Source organism: Culex pipiens, chromosome 3 (assembly GCF_016801865.2).
Source record: "Culex pipiens pallens isolate TS chromosome 3, TS_CPP_V2, whole genome shotgun sequence".
Taxonomy (NCBI): Eukaryota; Metazoa; Arthropoda; class Insecta; order Diptera; family Culicidae; genus Culex; species Culex pipiens.
This window is the reverse complement of record NC_068939.1, coordinates 4,790,395-4,809,719: the sequence shown is the minus strand read 5'-3', so window position 1 is coordinate 4,809,719 and position 19,325 is coordinate 4,790,395. Positions and strand designations below refer to the sequence as shown.

Here is a 19,325-nt window from a genome sequence, read left to right as displayed (position 1 = left end):
AAAATTGATTTCAAAATCCATTTTAAACTCTTTGTGGTCGTACAAAGGGTCATTGCACAGTGTTCGGAATGGCAAAATTAAGTGGAATAAATTGATAACTCCTTTATTTGACGTCCTAGCCAAATGGTGTCTTAGGAAGAGTTGTTGTACTTGATAAAGGCTATCTTTTAAAGTTATTGACATACAGGGTGACGACCTTCCAGGGTGTCAACCAAAAACTAACTTTGTTGGATGACGTTTTAGGGCTTTGGTGTCTTGGGCAAAGTTGTAGAGGAGAAAATTTCATGAAAGTTTGTCGAAGGCGCCAAATTACTCTAAAAAAGAGCGAATATCGAAGCATATCGGACAATGGGACACAAAATCCATTCGTCAGGCTGAGTTTCGTGGGGGGAAACACCGGGAAGAGTCCGCGAACGGTAGACGTTTTTTCCCCTTCCTGAACTAAAAACCATCCTCCCCCAACCACTCTTGAAACGTAATGATGCATGTAACTGCCGGAGAGCAGTGGCGGCAGCAGAAGCCCAGGTAAATTAATTTTCCGCCGTTTTTTTGCTTTTTGACGACCGTCCAACAAGTGTTATCGATTTGCACACGATAGGGCTGACAGCAGCGAGTGGTGACGAGGACTTTTGTGTTGACCAATTTCCACTATGCTGCTCGAAATCATTAGTTCAGTGGAAGGATGAGTTCGATGTGAGATACGTCTTTTTAAATGTAATTTTACCTTACCTTACCTGTGTAAAAAAAATTGAAAAGAAGAAAATTACACGTCACTGATGTAATTTTGCGTAGTTTTTGATGTAAAATAGCACTATTATGGAAATATTTAAGATTAATTTAATTAATAAAAACATCAGAAACTGGTAGAATGCGTGAAGAATAAGTACGAATTACAACAAAAAAAAATGTAAGGATAAGTCATGTAATTTTACATACTCTGATGTAAAATTATTAATTTGCCTGACACTAAATCTTTCAAACATATTTTTTTTATAAAATGTGTAATTCTTCTTAGAAACTTATTAAAACAATTAATATTGCAATTTCATTTTTTAAACATTATTAAATATAAATTTACATACAAATGATGTAAATTTATGCATTAATATTTTCAACCTAATTATACTTTTTTTGCTGTGTACTTAAAGGCATATTTTTTTCCAATGGAAACATATTCAGAATTGAAGAATAGATAGTTTGTGAATGGTCCTTGTCTATTGCCAAAATTAATTAAGTCCAGCCTGTTATCTGTTGCACGCTGAAAGGAAGCTGCGCGCAATGCAATCACGTAAACAAAAACAAAAGAGAAAAAAAACCGAAAGTCAACGACGATAGTCATTTTAAATTTAATTTGATGGCATCATCGATGCCGTCATCGCTCGTGGAGCCGACTTTTGCCGTTTTCGTGGTGGTTGTTTAGCTTTATGGTTGGATTTCCGCGAAGCCTCATCAACAACTTTAGGGGTTGGTTTTGTCGTTTGCAACGGGATGTTATCAGTCGTTGACTTAATGGTTTTGATTTAAATTGTTTAAATAATTGCAAAATTAGGAGCTTTTTAACAAATTTGAAATTTGAGATTTTGTATCAACTTTTTGAAATAAATCTTCAAAATTGCGTAATTTGCTTCAAAATCAAATCAACAGTGCAAATTTCTATCGAAACTATGTCCAAAGAAGCCTTACACACCAACCGAAACTATGCGAAATCGAAACGCGGATACGGACAGGTAGAAAGACGGGGTAAAACTTTCGCTATCGTCTGACTTTTTAATCATCTCCGGTCCGGCGACGACGACGATTTTGAAAAAAAGGTGACCATCACGCGGACCTGCCCAAAATGAAGTGGAAATGGTTGTGTGAATATTTTGCATTTTTGTTTTGCTCAGTCAAACAGAGTTCAGGTTGGTGCCACAGTTGATTAACATTTTCTGATAAGTTTGTTTTTTAATTGAATTATCATCTGGAATCTCAAATGGCGCCAAAATGTGGTGCGTTATGACACGATGCGATATTTCTTGGCGTCGCAGGTCCCGGATACTGGAGTATGTCTTAAGTTTGTGAAATTTATGTTGATGGTTGATGGGGATACCGTGGACATTTTCCCTTATCCCCTTAAAAAAGTGGAGCATCAACACTTTCCGTCTTCCAAAGTTATTCAATTTATATGTTGATAAAAAAAAACATTTTTATCATCAAAAAAAATTCTGTTAAGGGTTATGTAAACATTCACAACCGAGTAAAAACCTTTCCATAAACATGAACCCCAGCTCAAGTTACACTCAGATTTAGTATTTGTTATGCAAAGCTTCACAAAACAAACGACGCCAAGTGGCTCGACTTGATTTTTTTGTCTCAACCACAAACGCGTGAAACTTAAATAATAAAATGTAAACAAGACACCCATTAACAAAACACAACTCGGTCACTGGGAGCGCGCTACCTGTTTCTGTTGATCCCCCTTGGGGAAGGAATGTTGGGCGCCACATGTCACCTCTGGCCAAAGCAGGCCGCTCAACTATCGTAACTCAACGCCTACTTTTATCAGCTGCTGTCGTCCACCAATTATGAAATTAACATCTGTCACCCGAGGGGTCCCCGAAAAATCGGGGGGCCTACTTTGTAATGACCCCAAACTGGATTAAGCTGCAGTGCTTAATCATGGCTGTCTTTGATTATTGTTTGAAAAAATTTTGACAGTTGAGTGATGTCAACAAAAGTTTAAATTTTGCAATGAAGAGTTAGGTGATCAATTTTGAATGTTTTTGATATTTATCCAATTCTTATGATTTACCCAAACCATAATCTGTCAACGGTTGTCACCCCCATTGTTGACAGCTGTTGCGCGCGCTTGTACTGACTGTCACTGTTTTGTTTTGGTTTTGCGCGCGCGCGCAATCGCAGCAACCTGACAGTTCAGACCCGCGATTTTCCGTGAGATTTGGCACGTCAAAATCGCTAAAGTGGCATCAGACACAATGGCTCTCCTCGTCGGCACACGCAAAACTAGAAAGGGTCTCACGTTCTCGTTTTTTGGCCAGACCTGCCTCGTGGGTTGCAACGGTAACAACTCTTCAAGAGTGTGCTTTGCGTGGCCTACTAGACTCGGCAGTCATTTTCGGTTTTGAGGCGGTTGCGCGTTTGTTGTTGTTTTGGGATTTTGTCAGACTTCAAACGTTGACGTTTTAAGCTAACGGGGATAACCCTCAACTGTTCAAATGTGTATTTTTTTGTTTTGAAACATTCATTTTTTTATGTTAATTTTTCGAAGACAACTTTTGAAGTTTTTTTTTTTATTACAGCCACAAATTTATAAATTCAAAATTAAAACGCCAAGGTTTAACTGGAAGCTTAAGGTAAATGAGCGGAGTTTGCGCGCGCGAAAAAAAAACCACGTCTTACATATTGCGAGTGAGTAATAAAAATTTCAAACGTTTCGCGCCGAACTCTGCTCTTCTGGTGGCCGCGCTACGCCGAAGTTGCCAATTAGTAGGGTGAGAATTTGGCGTGGTTTAAGACACGACCAGTCAGCCGATGAGGTAAGAAGGAAGTTTGGACACTGTTGAAAATAACTGTCAGTTTCAGCTTAAATAAGCAATTCAGAAAAAAATCTGATTCTGTTCATTCGAAAAAGAGAAAACATATTTTTTTGATGATTTCTTTTCACAGTGTATGAAACTCATTTTTTTTGTCCACGTATTAATGTTGGTTTGGACTCGACAAAAATTAAAGAATTAAATAGACTTCATAAAAAAAAACAAAATATTAAGATTTGCTATGAAAAATTGGCAACACTGTTTTTAAGTTTTTAAGTGAAATTTACAGGTTTTCAAAACCAAATGACGTAAATTGGGATAAATGTCTTTCGGTACTGACTTCTAAGACATGGTAACTCATAAAATATCATCAACAATAACTGGAATTAAGTGAACATTTTCGATGTTTTTGAAAAAAAAATAAAAAAAAATTGAGCTATTAAATTTATGATTTGGCAACCCTGACATAAAAATAGTAATTCCAGCAATGTTTATGTAAATTTTAATGAAAGGAACATTCGGAATAGTCAAACATCATATACGGTTAGTTTATATTTGACTTTTCGATGTATTCTGAATATTGAAAATCTGGCAACCCTGACCTGTGATATATTTTAAGAATTTTAAGTAAAATCTATATTATGTATTCATTTTTAAAAGTAGAAATTTAAAGTCATGTAATTGTCAACTGTAGAAGCAAATTTGTTGAACAACAGTTTTAGTAATCACTGTTCAACAATTTACAGGCCTGCTTGCTACATGGAAACCAAAATTGTTGGCATGAGTAACATTTTTCGAACTATTTTAACGGCTTTTCAGAGTGAGTAAGGCTAAGATCAAATATACTGGATTTGATTTTTTTTGTACCATATTTTTTTGAAAATAAACATTAGAAGTTTTATGAAGATAAATCTCTAAAATGGAAATAAATATTATTTTTTAAATAGCTGTACAATTTTTTATTAAAAAAAAACTATATTTTAAATGTTAACCACAATCAAAGTGGAATTAATTTGTTAAATATTTGGAGAAAGGGAAATCCGCGTTAATTATGCAAATTAAGTTTGCCCAGCAAACCGCCTCATTCGACCTAACTTATTCAACTAAATCAAATATTGATAAACGGTCGACAAGTGAACTTCAACCACAAACTTTTTCCAAATATTGGTAGTAATTACACACGCCAACCAGCATCAGTCGTCGCCACAAATATTTGCCAACAAATCGGCACAAATTCGGGGCCATTTGTCACGTGCTCGTTATTTTGGGGTTTTTTTGCCGGCTTCTTGTTTTGTTGACTTTGTTTCCAGTGCTCGATCATTAAACTTTCTGTTTTTGGTTTATTTTTTCGATTAAGATGAATTAGTTTTGTAGAAATTTATAAGATGAAAATGATTGAAAAAGTGAAAGTCAAATAATATGAAATATTGAATTGTTCAATCTTAAATTTTAGAATTTACAAACTTTAAAAAAATTTAAATCTTATTAGCTTATTCAGCTTGTATCATCTCTCAACATCAACTTAAGATTAATACTTTGTCCACTCCACTATAAACAAGGTTATGTTTTGCCTGTCCCACCATCACGAAGTGATGAGACACATGAGATTAAACACTTCCCAGCTCCACATCTTTCAGCTCAAACGACGTGAGATAATTGTTTACATTTTGGCTTTCGGGGGAGGTGTGGTGGCTTGACCGTGGCGTCGCGTCCCCCTCCAACTTGTAGTGACTAATTAATTTGGGAAATATTTTTGTTTTGGATCCGTTTTGATGTTTGCTTCCGAGGCCATTTCGTGCTGTCTGTCTTTACTAAAGTGTGTTTATGTTTGGCGAGCTAATCGCACCCTCCCCAGACACACTGCTAGAGTGGAGCGATGATGAAGTGGATTCGACGTATCAATAATAATTTATTTTAAGAAACATTTCAAAAAGGCCTAATAATTTGTAAACTTTTATGAAAATGTTGGAAAATTAAGCAAAAGTGTTACAAAGTTGGAATTTTTTATGAACAAAATACCGAATTAAAAAAAATCAAATGCCCTTTTGAAATGTTACTTCCGCAATGATTTCCAGCCAGAGATATGCTAAGTGGCCACCACCAGTGCAGCAGGCAGCAGGCAGCATCGTGGCAATGCAACAGGTCGAACTGGTTGGTTGCACTTCCCGCCGCCAAGTGAAGTGGTCGCGTGCCACTTCGTGATGCTGCAATTTTTCCTTCTCTTTTTGAGCTAAACCTTCGACTCCGGAATTAATTTAGAGCAAAAAAAAATTAAACTGACAAAAGTTTCAAAAGTTTCTGGAAAAATATAAAAAAAAAAACAAAAAAGGCGAAATATAATGGTTATAAAAAAAAAGTGGCAAAAACAATTTAAAAAATAAAAATAAAACAATAGAAGTTAATGTTCTTCTATTATAAAAGTTGCTTAAAACGACCAGCAGAAGATGAAAAAATTAAAATAAAAAAACGTAAACAATGTGCAGTTGAGGGTTAACACCACAAGTGCCCTCCGCGATTGAACCATTTTCCGGGCACAAAATCAGGCCATGTTATGCGATAACACGTGAAGCATGAAAAATTGAAAGAAAATATACAAAAGTCTAAAATTGAGCTCACTAGTCATTTCCAACGTGGAAACAAATCCGGCAAGCGGATTAACTTGACAGTCTTTTTTTTTTCGAGCCAAAATGCGTACGTCGCGCGTGTGGCCTTAACGGCTAACAAATCCTTTTGCTCGCTAACGAGATGAGGTGACGGAGAGGGCGTTTAACTGGATTCGGCAGACAGGACCATCCTGGGACTGCAGGTGTACAGGGGTGTAACGATTTTTTGACACTGATCAATCAAAACTTTTTCAAAAAATAAAAACCAAGAAATTTTCTATGAATAAAAGAATTGAAACCATTTAAAAAAATTACAAAAAAATCTCACTCTTCCTGTAGCAACATTTCTCCCGTATTTTCTCTAAAAAAAACAAAACCCTCAGCATACCCAGAAACTGGACAAATAGTTTCTGCCCAAAATGGTGACGGCGCCCCCACATTTTATTTGGCAAAGCGCGCTCCCTGCTGGACAAATTTATTCACCTCAAACTCGTCGGGTCCGGGCGCGCTTATTTATGTTGACCAGTTGCTGAGGTGGATTCGCCACTCTCTCCGGCTCGGTTCTGTGTAGTCCACGGTTTGAATTATTTTAATTGCGACTGTCGCGCGGAACGCCCCCGCACATTTTTCGAATTGGCCACGTCGTCCTCCCCAAAATAGGTGTTCTCGTTTGTAATTTGGACACAGTAAAAAATACTTTGAAAATTGGGGATTCAAGATTCAGGGTTGAACATTTGACTTAATTTAAATGTATTTAAAATCTTGTTTCAACATAAATGCAATATTTGTTTTTTTTTATATTTTCTTCAAATAAACCTAAAAAATCTAATTCTCTTCCTTCTTAAAACACTCAGAAATATCTTTATTAAGTTTAGAAACATTATGCAAAGGCTGTATTGATTCAAATTGATTGCACCACTTGGCAAGACAGTGAGCGAGAGAGCAAATCTCTTTCTGCCAGATCTCTCCCTTTTCGTCACCTCTATACTGCTTCCTTTTGCTCCTGTCACTATTTTGCTTTACTGTCTTGCGAAAAGGGAGTTGCTACCAACAAATGAGGCCAAATCAAGTCTCATTACAGGTTTTCGTCTCTCTTTTAAAAAAATTTCCTCAAATATAATACATTGAATAACGTGAAAAACATTGAATCGAATGGTACACATTTGATTTTGGAGACCACGAATCTGCAAAAGACGTTAAACATTAGGAAAAGATATTCATGAAGTCGTTGAAATTTTGCATATTTTTGACAGAAACATTACTGCTACAATGTTTAAAGCATTTTGTGATACTTTTGCATTATATTTTTTTTTAGTTTTGCTTGATAATTTTTTTCCTCCCTCTTCGACTTTCACCAGGGTTGAGGACAAAAATTTCAAATAAATTTTTAAATGATAAAAAGGCCAATTTTCAACTTAGCTTTTAATTTTTTTTATAAAATATCCGAAAATTTTAAATCTTTATTTACAGTTAAAAATGACGCATCCTTGAATGTAAACATAAAGCTCGTCCCTTTCACACTCAGTGTAAAAATGAACTAGAGTGAGTTATATATGTTTACATCGAAGGTTACGTCTTTTTGCAATGTATGTTTTAATATTCATTAAGGGGTTACATACATGTAGAAAATCACAAAATAACATTTAGAATTTTATTTATTAAATCCACTTAAAAGATGACTATCAATCACTCCTAGAAGTTTCATGAAGATATTTCATGATTAGACTGAGTAAGAGACGATTTGAGTTCAAAATTTTGCCATGCGCAAAGCGAACTGTCAAACTTTGTGAGCGTTTTTCTCTGAACATCGAGTTGATTTACGGGTGCCACGATATGTAGAGATGGGACGGATCAAATTCGCTGAAATTTGGGGTAAAGACTCGCAAGATATATCCCGTGTGCAAGACGAAGCTCGATTTGGAAATTTAGCATTTAAAAAAAAAATACAAAAATCAAAAACTGGCGATTTTTTATATGGAAAACATAAAAATATTTTTTTTAATAAACTTTTTGAAAATCGGGTTTCATCGTGCACACGGAACCGGTTTAACAAAGCTTCACCAAAAAACAGATTTAATAATCGTCGAGCAATTTTTCCAAAAAAAAGGTGCATTTTTTCAGCTATTTTTGGTTTAGTTTTGTTGGGTGAGTAGTTTTTCTATAAACAAATAAAAAATTTAGCATTTAAATATTGTTCCACTTTGACTTACAAAATTCACCAAAATATACAAAAATTGATGTCTTCAGCAAAGTTGTAAGTATTGATGTGAAGTATTCAGGAACAATGCAGAACTTGACAAAATTATCCAATTCACCTTTTGTAACAAACATTCAGTAACAACATTTCAAAAGGGCGAAACCTACAATCCTGCCGTTTCGGGAAAATCAACAAACAAAAAGCATGAAAACCATCAATTTGTCAACACGTAATAGAAAATAGCAATAATTTCATCATAGAGAGCAATTTGAAATTAATTAGATATTTCGCTATTAAAAATTGAGAAAAAGAAATTACGCCTTTTTGAAGAGCGTGCCTACATTTTCGCCCCACCGTATTCGCCACCCACCCAACCAGAACAACGGTATCGCCCGTCAGGTTACGCCACAAAGCAGCGGGTTTTCAAAGAAAAAAGTGGTTAAACAACTATTTTATCATTGTGAAACGTTACAGTCAGATAATACAGTGATATTTGCGACCTCAGTGATTGGTCTAGAAAGCCTTCATAAGGAGTCCGATTCAGGCCAAGACTCGTTGAGCTAGGATACACCGTAAGTAGCAAGTTGGTTTGACGATGTGGTCTATATTGGAGTGACGTTCCTTGGGGTGGCCCCGCCGGAAGTGGGAGACATGGCAGCTGACGACTAGGCCAAGTCGCGACACCATCCTGCCTTCTCAATCTTTGCATAGCTTCAATGGTTACGGAGGCGATGATTTTGTGCGGCATTTTTCTTAAACCTCCCTACACTAACTTTTTGTCCTGCAACTGCTCCACCCAGAATCCCCGGATGTCCCAAGAACCGGTAAATTATGGACCTTCATGTCTAGATTGTGAAACCAGACCAGATCCGATACTACAATAATTGAAATAAAAAAGTTATGTATTTAGGATCATACAAATCTGTGTTTGTTGTGGAATTTTGATCCATTTTGAGGATTGTCAGTTTAAAATGCACTAAATTAGTGTTTCTAAATATACGTCGGAACTTGCAGAAAACACTACATTCGCCCCTCGTGATTGGGTGAAAACACAAGGGCGGAAACTCAATTTGGTTTGTTTTGATTGGTGTTGTTGATTAGCCCTTTTGTTTTTTGCTTGTAAAACTTCGTAGTTTCGGAATTCTGAGATGTTGGAGGGTGTTTTAGAATCAGTTTTGTTCGCTTTACATGATTCTGACGAAAACTCAGTTTGTTTACATCTGAGGGTTCCGCCCTTTTGAAAAGTAGTTACTGAATTGCGCAAACATTTTTTTTTTTGTTAATAGCGAAGGTTTAAACAAAGTCCCACATTTTTAGCACCCTATGAGCCACAGAGATGTATGATTTTTACGGGGTTATTTTTTATTTTTATTGAAAAGTATGTATTTTTTAATATTGAAAATGTACTCTTAAAACATTAAAAAAAATCCATTTTTAAAGTCAAATTAAATTCAAATTGAATAGAGCATTTTTTGCTCAGGAAAATACGTTTTTTTTAACCCTCAAATGGCTATAATTTGAAAACTATGCGCTTTATAGTTCTATTCGATTTAAACTTAATTTAATTTTAAAATAGATTTTGATTTTTTTTTATAAATTTAAAACAATAGAAAAATAATCTTTGTCTAATAAATTTCCCTTTTAGATACTAATCTAACTGTTTTTAACTGTGTATCATAGACGAAAGAGAGTGAAATTTTTTTCAGGTCACCTTTAAAAGCACAGACTTGTAATTTTAAAGACTGCTCGCTCTGAAGTTAAACAGCACGCTATCACATTGCAGTCAACTCTGCGCTTCTTTACTGCAAAAGTCTTATCTTGTTACAAGTCGCCTGATAAGCGCGACACACTAGGATTAGCTTGCGATAAGAAAGCGTACACTTTCGAAACCGTTAGTTGGAGTTTGGGGTTGACGCTCTTTGCGAAAAAGGAAGAGATTCCAAAAATGTTTGAATTACTCAACCGCGATGACTTCATCGCGCGCAAATATATTGATTAGGTTCCCTTAGCCCTAGCGATTAATAACAATCTCTGAGTTGTCGTCGTCGTCGCCGTGCACATCGTGACTTGGATAGTGATCTCCCAACTCACTATCTTCAGCAGGGACCCTTTCGTCGAGTTGGCGAGCGGAGATGTTTAGGGAAATTAAGTGTGGTCGCGTGCCGCCGAGGTTGGCGCCTAATTGTCGTGAATAGTAGGAAAACATACTGTTTTTGCGAGAAGACGTTTGTCATACGTGATACAACGTAGGAAGAGGTTGTTACATGTTGTTCAGGTGGATGTTTTTTGGACGTTTTTCTAATATTGAGTCACTTTCCACAGGTGCACCTCACAAAACCTTGAACCTTTTGTGTGCTCTCGAAATAGTCATCATAAAATCAATAAACAACTGTCGGTATAACTCAATTTTACACAAAAGCTACCATTTCATCGGCTGAATAGAGAGCTATTTTCTGTGCACGTTCTCAATGGAATTGTACCGGCAGCTCTCCGCCCTTTGAAGATGCCGTGTACGTGACACGAGTACAATAGCGTCGATTGTGGCACACAGACACACGGAGTCCGGTTGGATCATCCGGTAGTGTTGTGACCGCCGACGATGAAGATGTCCCCCCCTAAAGAGACCAACCAAACCAACATTTATTAGCTCGTTAAGCTCTCTCCCTCCGATATCACCCAATGTTGCGCAGTGCAGAGTTTCCCTCCCTTTTTCCAAACAGCTGAAAAAAAAAAAACGGGTCATCGATGTCCTTTTTGATAAGTTTGGTCCGGCCGGACTAATCGATACGTTGGTCATTATCCGAAACGACAGCACAGGACAGATTGTGACGCACCACTTTCTGACCACAACGACAACCCCAGATAAGTGGCGATAATTAACGTGTCCGCTGCGGCACCGGTTGGCCGGATTTCATCCCAACTCCATAATGACACATTTGAGATGTGTCACGCCGGGATGGAAAGAAGTTGTGTTCTACACAACAGTTATATACAGTAGCTGGGTAGTCCAATTGAGATATCTATTTCAGAGTTCCCTCGTTTCGTTTCCTCCAGGTTGTACGTGGCCGTAACCGGCGATTACGGCAGCCACTCAATGGGGTGTTGTTGTGTAATTAGGTGGGACTGTTAACATGATAGTTCTAGTATTCATGACCGGTTGCGTGAGCCGTGGAATTAAACTCTGGAATAGAGTTATTTCTAATCAACTTTCAAATCTGGACGAACTACCTTAATCATACCGAAGGGACGCTACAACAATGTTGCAACAGCGATTCCTGCATCATGTATCAATTTATGTAAACACCCTCGCACACCACCTTCTTGGTCGTCGCATGACAACCACAACAACAACAACAACATGCCTCCGGCGGCTGACGCTGATGATGAGGTAAGCTTCAAATCAACTGAAGAAGGGCTCTCGTGCACTTTCATTTCCTCTTCAGAGAGAGATCTTCATGTTCTGCGTGAATGGATCAGCTCACACAGAAGTGCAGCACATCTCTGATATGTTGAAAAGCAAGCAAAATAAGCTGCGGATTCGTGTGTGATGAGAGATTCGAGCTTGATGTGGCTATGTTTATTCATTAAGCAAAGAAGGAAAGAAAAGTTGGCGAACGCAATTACCCATAGATGAAGAGATGTTCGTTCTTCACTCTTTATCTCATCAAAGATGCATTTGTGGTTTTGATTTAATCCGTGCCGAAGGGAAAAGGTAAATCAAACGTGTGTTGATTTACTTCCTGCGAGAAAACGCTTGGAAGTCGGCGAAGCAGTTATCTAATCGTGAAGTATATCTGATTAACTCTTGTTTCGAAACTGTTAGTATCGAATTTAAATGCATTGAAGCTACCTTTAAGAAGTTCCAAGTTTAACCCCGTTTGCAATAAAACTTCTCATGCGAAGCAAAACGATCCGGAAAATGTACGTGGGTGGTGAACTCCCTTTTAGAGTGATGGTCATTTCAACCCAACAATCAGGTGTGTAAAACGGGATCGGGTCACTCGTCTGTACCAAACGACCGTGACGACAACTTAGAGGAAAAGTCATATTGGGGGAGGGTTAACCCTCTACAACCTAACCCCGCCTTTAGACCGGCTTCGATCTGAAAAATCGCCAAAAATCCATTTTCAACCAATTTTTGATCTTTAAAAAGCATTGGAAAGAAGAACTCTTATTTTTTTTGAAAATTCATGGGTTGGAAGTTTTACTTGTTTTATGTGACTTTGCCTATTTTTTTTTAAAATGACATTTTTTAGGGGTCAACTTTGGCTGTGTTTGTTACTAACATCTTCTTCTATATATATATAAAATTTCGACGGTTTTGTTCGAACGCGAATCAGTTCAATACGGAGAGTCGGATCGAGGTGGTCTTTGTTGCGTTGAGTTCGTATAAGCCCAAGGAAGGTTCTTACGCCAAAAAGTAACAAATTTGGCCACTCTGGAACCGATTCCGGAAGGTCTGCAGATTGTATGGGAAAAGTAACGTAAAATCAAATTTTGATCACAGGAGGCTGAATTAGCAAACAAGCATTAAACGTCAGGAAAATTAAAAAGGGCAAGACGAAGTTTGCCGGGAAGAGCTTGTTTCCTATATTTTAAGTAAAAAGAAGTATGCAGTAATTTTTGTAGTGTCCCAGACTATGCCTCTACGTATTTTTTTACAATTTAAATGATAATGGTGCCATTCCAGAGAAAAAAAATGAAAAAAAAACAAGCAAAAAATTGAAAAAGTGACTGTAAATACATGAAAATATTAGAAAGGCAACATATAATGATATGAGGTGGTAGAATAGGCCAAATACTACCAAAAACAAAGATAAACTAAACAAAGTAAAAACAAATTTAAATACTAAAACAAAACATGATGAACATAAAACAAGAGAAGTAAAGTTTTCCGTAAAACAAAAGTTGCTCTAAATGACCTCCTAAACAAGGGCAAAATAAAAAATTTCGAAAAAAAAATTGGGCGGTAGAGGGTTAATCCATTCAAAAAATCAAAAAGATTTCTAAAGAATTCCATAATGGAAATTTACCATCATACAAAATTAGCCTCTTTTAAATTTTTAAAATGATATTCCAGCATGTTCTTATTTCTACAAAACCTCTTTTGAAATGTGAAGCGAGAATTTTTGCGTACACTACTACCACTATACGGAATCACTAATACTAATTCATCAGTGACGTCATCGAACTAACATTATCACATTATTTGATGATCATCAAACTAACATTATCAAAATGCACTAATACATATGAAGTCAAGATTGCCTTCACGTTTCACCTTAAATGATGATGGTGCTATTCTATAGCAGAAAATGTGAAAACAAGCAAAAAATTGAAAAATTGACTGTAAAAACGTAAAAAATTAGATAGGCAAAATGTAATCATATTACGTGGTAGAATAGGCCAAACACTACTAAAAACAAGAATAAACTAAACAAGATAAATGCAAATTAAAATACTAAAAATAAAACAAGAAAAACATAAAACAAGAGAAGTAAAGTTTTTCGTAGAACAAAAGTTGCTCAAAATTACCTCCTAAACACGGGAAAAATGAAAATTTTCGAAAAAAAATTGGGCAGTAGAGGGTTAATCGGTGGCCGAATGTAAGAAACATTTTTTTCCTTCTAAAATCAGTTATTTTATTTATTTTTACAAGCAAAGTTTGTTTGCATACTTCCAAAACCAGTTTTTAAAGTTTCCGTGCGTGGTAAAAAAAATCATTTCAAGTAATAGTTAGCCATAGCGGAAAAAAACCAAAGATCGCAATTTGGAAATTGATTTTCCGAAAAAAGACGACGTTTACAAGCTTTGGTGTATTCAGAAGAGTTGTTGCAAATGTTGAAAATTACGATGGTTCATGGTTAGGGTGGTTTTGAAAATCTCACTTTCAGGGTGGCCACTCAAATCACGTTTTCAAATTCCCGACTACTCAATAATTTAAAAAATAGGCATTTCTTACCCAAATAAAACAATAAAAATATACAAGAATTGGTATCAACCAATCGAAAAAAAATTAAAAAAAATACATCTTTCGGAAAAAAATTGACAAAAAATGTTGAAAAAATTCTTCAAGGAATCACTCAATCTTTTTAATCAGAAGAAAAAATACAGAATTACAGACTTAAAATATATTGAACAATCATCATATATTAACAAAATAAATTTGAAGATATTTGGTTTTATGATTGCCACGATATCTCAACACTGTTTTGACCAAATCGGCTCAAAACTTTGTTCAAAAGCAAAGGCCGTCTTCACCCAAAATTTTAGCCACTTTGATTCATCTAATATCGTAAATCAACACGCTATTTCGAGAAAATCGCTTACACATTTTTTTTTTGGTATTTAATTTCAAAGGTAAACTTTATGCAATTTTGGTTGAAAAAACAATTTCTAAAACACATTTTTGTAAATGAAAATTTCATTGCTTTTGATTTTCAAAAAGCTAGAAAAAAGGCATTATTTTGTTAATTAAGTTTTTCCGATCAATGAATTCTGAGAATTAAAAGGGCTATTAGGATTTTTAATGTGTGTGTGTGTGTGTGTGTGTGTGTGTGTGTGTGTGTGTGTGTGTGTGCAACCAACCAAACGGGACCACGCGGCCGCTTCTTACAAATTGAGTTGTTTCCATGTATTTTTAGATCTACATTCTATACATGCAAATAACTCGCATAGGCATTTGGAAGGTGTTAGCTCTGCCGAGCTTCGTTGACCCATTTCTACGCTGGCTAGCCGAGCGCGAGGTACTTCAGCTTTATCGACAAGCCCCACAAGAACGTTTACACCAATCGGATTCAAACGACCCAGCGGACCCAGCGCGTATATAGTTGATAGTAACAGTATTCCTAATTCCAGTCATAACTCACCAAGCCGTGATGGCCTAGTGGTTAGCATTTTTGCTTACCAATCCAGAGGACGGGGGATCGAACCCCGACTCGAGCGACTTTGATTTTTCGTTCATGTTTAGAGTTTTAAGATTTATATTTCCTATACTTTCTCGTTGGGAGCAGATGGGAATCGAACCCAGGACCATTCGCTTACAAAGCGAACACCGTAACCAGTCAGCCACGGCCGCTCCTCTATTAGAATTTTTAATGTCTTCAAAATTCCTTTCATTCTCTTCAGTGCAATAGTTTTTAAAGTTTTACAAGAAATCAAACAATATTCAAGAACTAGAAAGTATTTTTCAAATAAGTTTGCATGAAATTCCCATCTTTTTACTTGAACTTTCTTCCGATTTTTGCGAATTTTAGCAGATTCCAGACTTTCTCCCGACTTGAGTCGCCACCCTTTATCTTGCAATTTACGACTTCTAAGATTTATTTTGTCAATATCATCTGGGCAAACTCTAAAAAATCAGGTTTTTAACGAAGCAATTCAGGGTAAAGATTTAGAGAAAAATAATGCTCTGAGCCATTTAAAAAAATGCATTTTATTTGCAAATTAAAGTATTCGACTCCAATTCATTCCATTCGTTAAATTACAGGCCTCTAGGGAAGGCGCCGGTATTGTCCAATAATACAGAGATCTGACCATGAAAAAAAATAGAGCACATAATATAACCAAAAGTCCCGAGTAATAATTAAACATGTAAACAGCAGGCGTGCATCCAAAAGATCTTAGGATCGAAATCGTCTTTTGGTGACATGAGAAGGTGCAATTCTAGCAAAACAATGTATTTGGGCCAATGTCGAAGTGTGAACATGTCGTTACTAATGTAAACGTCAACTGACGTGAGCATGATAGACTTTTTTGTTTACACTTCGACATTGGTTCATTTACATTGTTTTGCTTGAATTGTTTGAATAAACTAGAGATTACGTAGTTTTTTTCAATTCAATTCAATTCATTTTATTTACCGAAGTAACAATTTTACAACTTGTGTGAATGGCTGGTTCATAGAGATTTGGTGTTCCTTGCAACTATTTCCTTTTCATTAACCGCTTGGTAACAGAAGGTTCTTCAAATGCAATTAAACAAAAACTAGGGAAAATTTGGCCAAAAAACCTAGTGAGATTGATTACGTAGTTTGTGGCTAACCCAACAAGACCTAGAAGAGAAATTTGACAAAGGTGAGAAAATATGATAAATTTGATAAGAAAAACAAATTTTTACAGAACAATTTTTGACAATTTAAAAGAAATAAACAAATTTAGCAAATATTCAGTCAAAAATTACCCACAATTGCGAAATCTCCCAAATTCTCCCCAAAAAGTTCTCATCTAACCGTCGAAAAAATCTCCGTCACCTTCGCCTACTTTTTTTTCTATCTGACCATCTCACAAGGTGTTGCAGCAACGGTCGCCGAGACCTTCAACCTTCCGACGATCTTCTCGCCGCCACTTCGTTCCATTCCTTTCAGACTACAGACTACAGTCAAGTCGTGCGAAAAATATGTTCTGCGTTCTTTTTTGAAGATCAACGATCGCGCGCGCCCACCTTGTCTCACCCACTCACTTCTTCGGTGCCCCGCGGTCCGGTTTCGAGACCCAACGATCAGCAAGAGATGAGTGAGGGGAAGATCTCTCATAGGTGTTATTATTTGCGATTTTTTTTGTTGTTGTTTTTGCAATAGTTGGCTTCCGACTACTGTTTCGCATCAAAGTTGGCCGTGTGTGTATGTGCGTTGCGTTGCGTTGATGACTACAGAGTCGACTACACGGAGCGCGCAACACACACGGCCGCGGTCGTCGCGATCGTACCTGATAATAAGAGTCCGCCATTTTGAGATTGTAGTTCCGCTCCGTTCGTCGTCGTCGTCGCCGTCGATGTCTGGTCGCCTGGGCTGGTTGTGTGCGATGGCCAGAAGAGACACGGGAGGATCAACACTACACCGCAGAACACGGGGACCGAATTCCTTCACTGTCAAACTCTCTATTGATCGCGATCCTTGAATCAGATCATACACAATTGGGACACAAACTCTATTTTCGCTCTTCGTTGGTCACACAGCAGGCCAATTATTGTTGTCACTTGGAATCTAGATCTTGGTCACTACTTTTTAATTGGGATCACCCCCTTTTTTCATGAATCTCAGTAGGCCACTTCTTGGAAGCTGCACTTGCTCAACATTGTTGACGATCGCAACTTGATCGCTCACTCGCGGCACAGGTTCCTTCGATCCAAATCACACTCCCGACGAGCAAAATTCACAAAACGAAGATCGCGGAACCGTGGAACGGAATTTCTTGAAACAACTCAACACTGGCCACTTCCTCCACGGGGTCGCACCAATACCGACGACGACCGTACAAACGTCTGCGTGTCGGAACACGGAGAATCTACCACCACCAACAGAAGAGAGACACAACCGTCGTCGAGACTTGGGAAACCCGATCGCGACGTCCGAGACACGGAACTGGTTCCGGACCGCCGGATGTGACCACACTGAGGAGCGCCAACCGGAAGATCACAACACAAAGAGAGTCGTCGGGAACGCCGCGAATTTACACCACACGCACGAACAGCGAAATCCAGAGCACTTTCACACACCACCAACGATGAATGGAAACTGAACCGGATTGTGCAAAGGAACGCTCCCACTCTGTGTGTTGGCTCTCTCTCTGTCACTCGGGTTTGTTTATGTGTGTTTCTTTTTTTGAGGTTTGTTTGAGTCACGGATGACAGTTGGAAAAAATTGGTTGGCAAAATTTCCAACAAATTTTTTTCTCAAGTTTAATAATGCGTTTAAAAATGTGTTGTTTAAATTTTTGTTCCTAATTTCTTAACATAAAAAAAAATTGCGTCATTTTTCCCACCGTGCAGCAATCCCGTTGTACCGCGGTCGGTCGTGTGTGCGTGTTGGCGAGGGGCACGGCCATCGCATCCGCACGCACACAAGCGCGCAACTTACCGCCGTGGAAAACAAAAGTGCGACGCGATGACAGTTTGCGTTGGAATTTTTGTTGTTTTTTCGTTCGCGTTCCCGAAGAGAAACGTCAACAACAAATTTTTCGGATGACGTTTCTGGGAGAGATGTCAAACGAGGGGTGTGATACGAGTGGTGAGTTTGGTTTGGATAAGGAACTGGGGCAAAGTGGGTTATTTGAGGATTTTTTTGAAAATATTTCTTAAAAATGTTCAATCCCAAACCAGGCTGTCCCTGAGGAATACTGCTGTTGATAACCGCGAACATATCTCTGGTAAGTTTGCTATAAGTCGTAAGAGCCATCGCGAAATCCGACACTTTATTGATTTTTTGCGTTTCAAAAATTTGATAATTCGTAAATTGGTCGAGAATCAATCAATAAACGGCTCAGTTTACAGCTAGCAAGATATTATTTTTTAAACTTAAATGTTTTTTTATAGATTTAGGACCTATGACTTTATATGTTTATAGAATCGTTTCCAATTGAACGCTTTGAAATCTATTTTAAACTACAGAGACGATACGCTAAAATAAAAAAAAATAAAAGGCCTTAGTTTCAACAAAAACCAAAGTTTTCTAGTACCGTCATCAGGGGTGACATTGGGTCTGGGGGGTGAGATTGGGTCATACAAAAAAGCTGAAATTTGTATGACCCAATCTCAAGCCCCCAGACCCAATGTCACCCCTGATGACGGTATCTAAAAATGCTAAAAACTATCTTTATTATGCTCTTGGAAAAAAAAACATTAAAAAATATGAGATTTTTATTTTTTTTTATATTTTACAGAAAAAAATCAATGTCTCCATGATGTTAAAAAGTTCAAAACATGCCTAAAATTAGTAAAATAAGTAGACACATATTTATTTTTTCGTAAAAGCTTCCTCCAAGTTATATTACATTAGGCAAGGTATACAAAAAAAATATTTTAAAGAAAAAAAAAACACTAGTACTTTTGGCTCTTAAATATTGATCCTTGCACTGTAACTTGGATTTGGCCCGCACTTTTCTCTCGCACTTTTGACAACAAATTTTTTAAAAACTAGGCAACCAGCAGTTGTTTATTTACATTTCCAGTCGCAGTTTCCACCAAACTGGACATTCGCACTTTAAAATTGCGATT

The 19,325-nt window shown here is 37.1% G+C and overlaps 2 protein-coding genes across 2 annotated transcripts in view; both read right to left on the bottom strand.

Annotated features, from left to right (window-relative positions):
- LOC120424424 (serine/threonine-protein kinase N) overlaps positions 1-17,763 on the bottom strand; it is a 153,681-nt gene extending 135,918 nt beyond the window's left edge. The window contains exon 1 of the mRNA XM_039588539.2: positions 17,039-17,763. Coding sequence (XP_039444473.1) covers positions 17,039-17,059 — 21 coding nt within the window. The 5' untranslated portion in view covers positions 17,060-17,763. The remainder of the gene's footprint in view (positions 1-17,038) is intronic.
- The window catches only part of LOC120424425 (conserved oligomeric Golgi complex subunit 6), a 40,616-nt gene that overhangs the window by 11,764 nt on the left and 9,527 nt on the right, over positions 1-19,325 (bottom strand). The gene's annotated exons all lie outside the window — the stretch shown is intronic.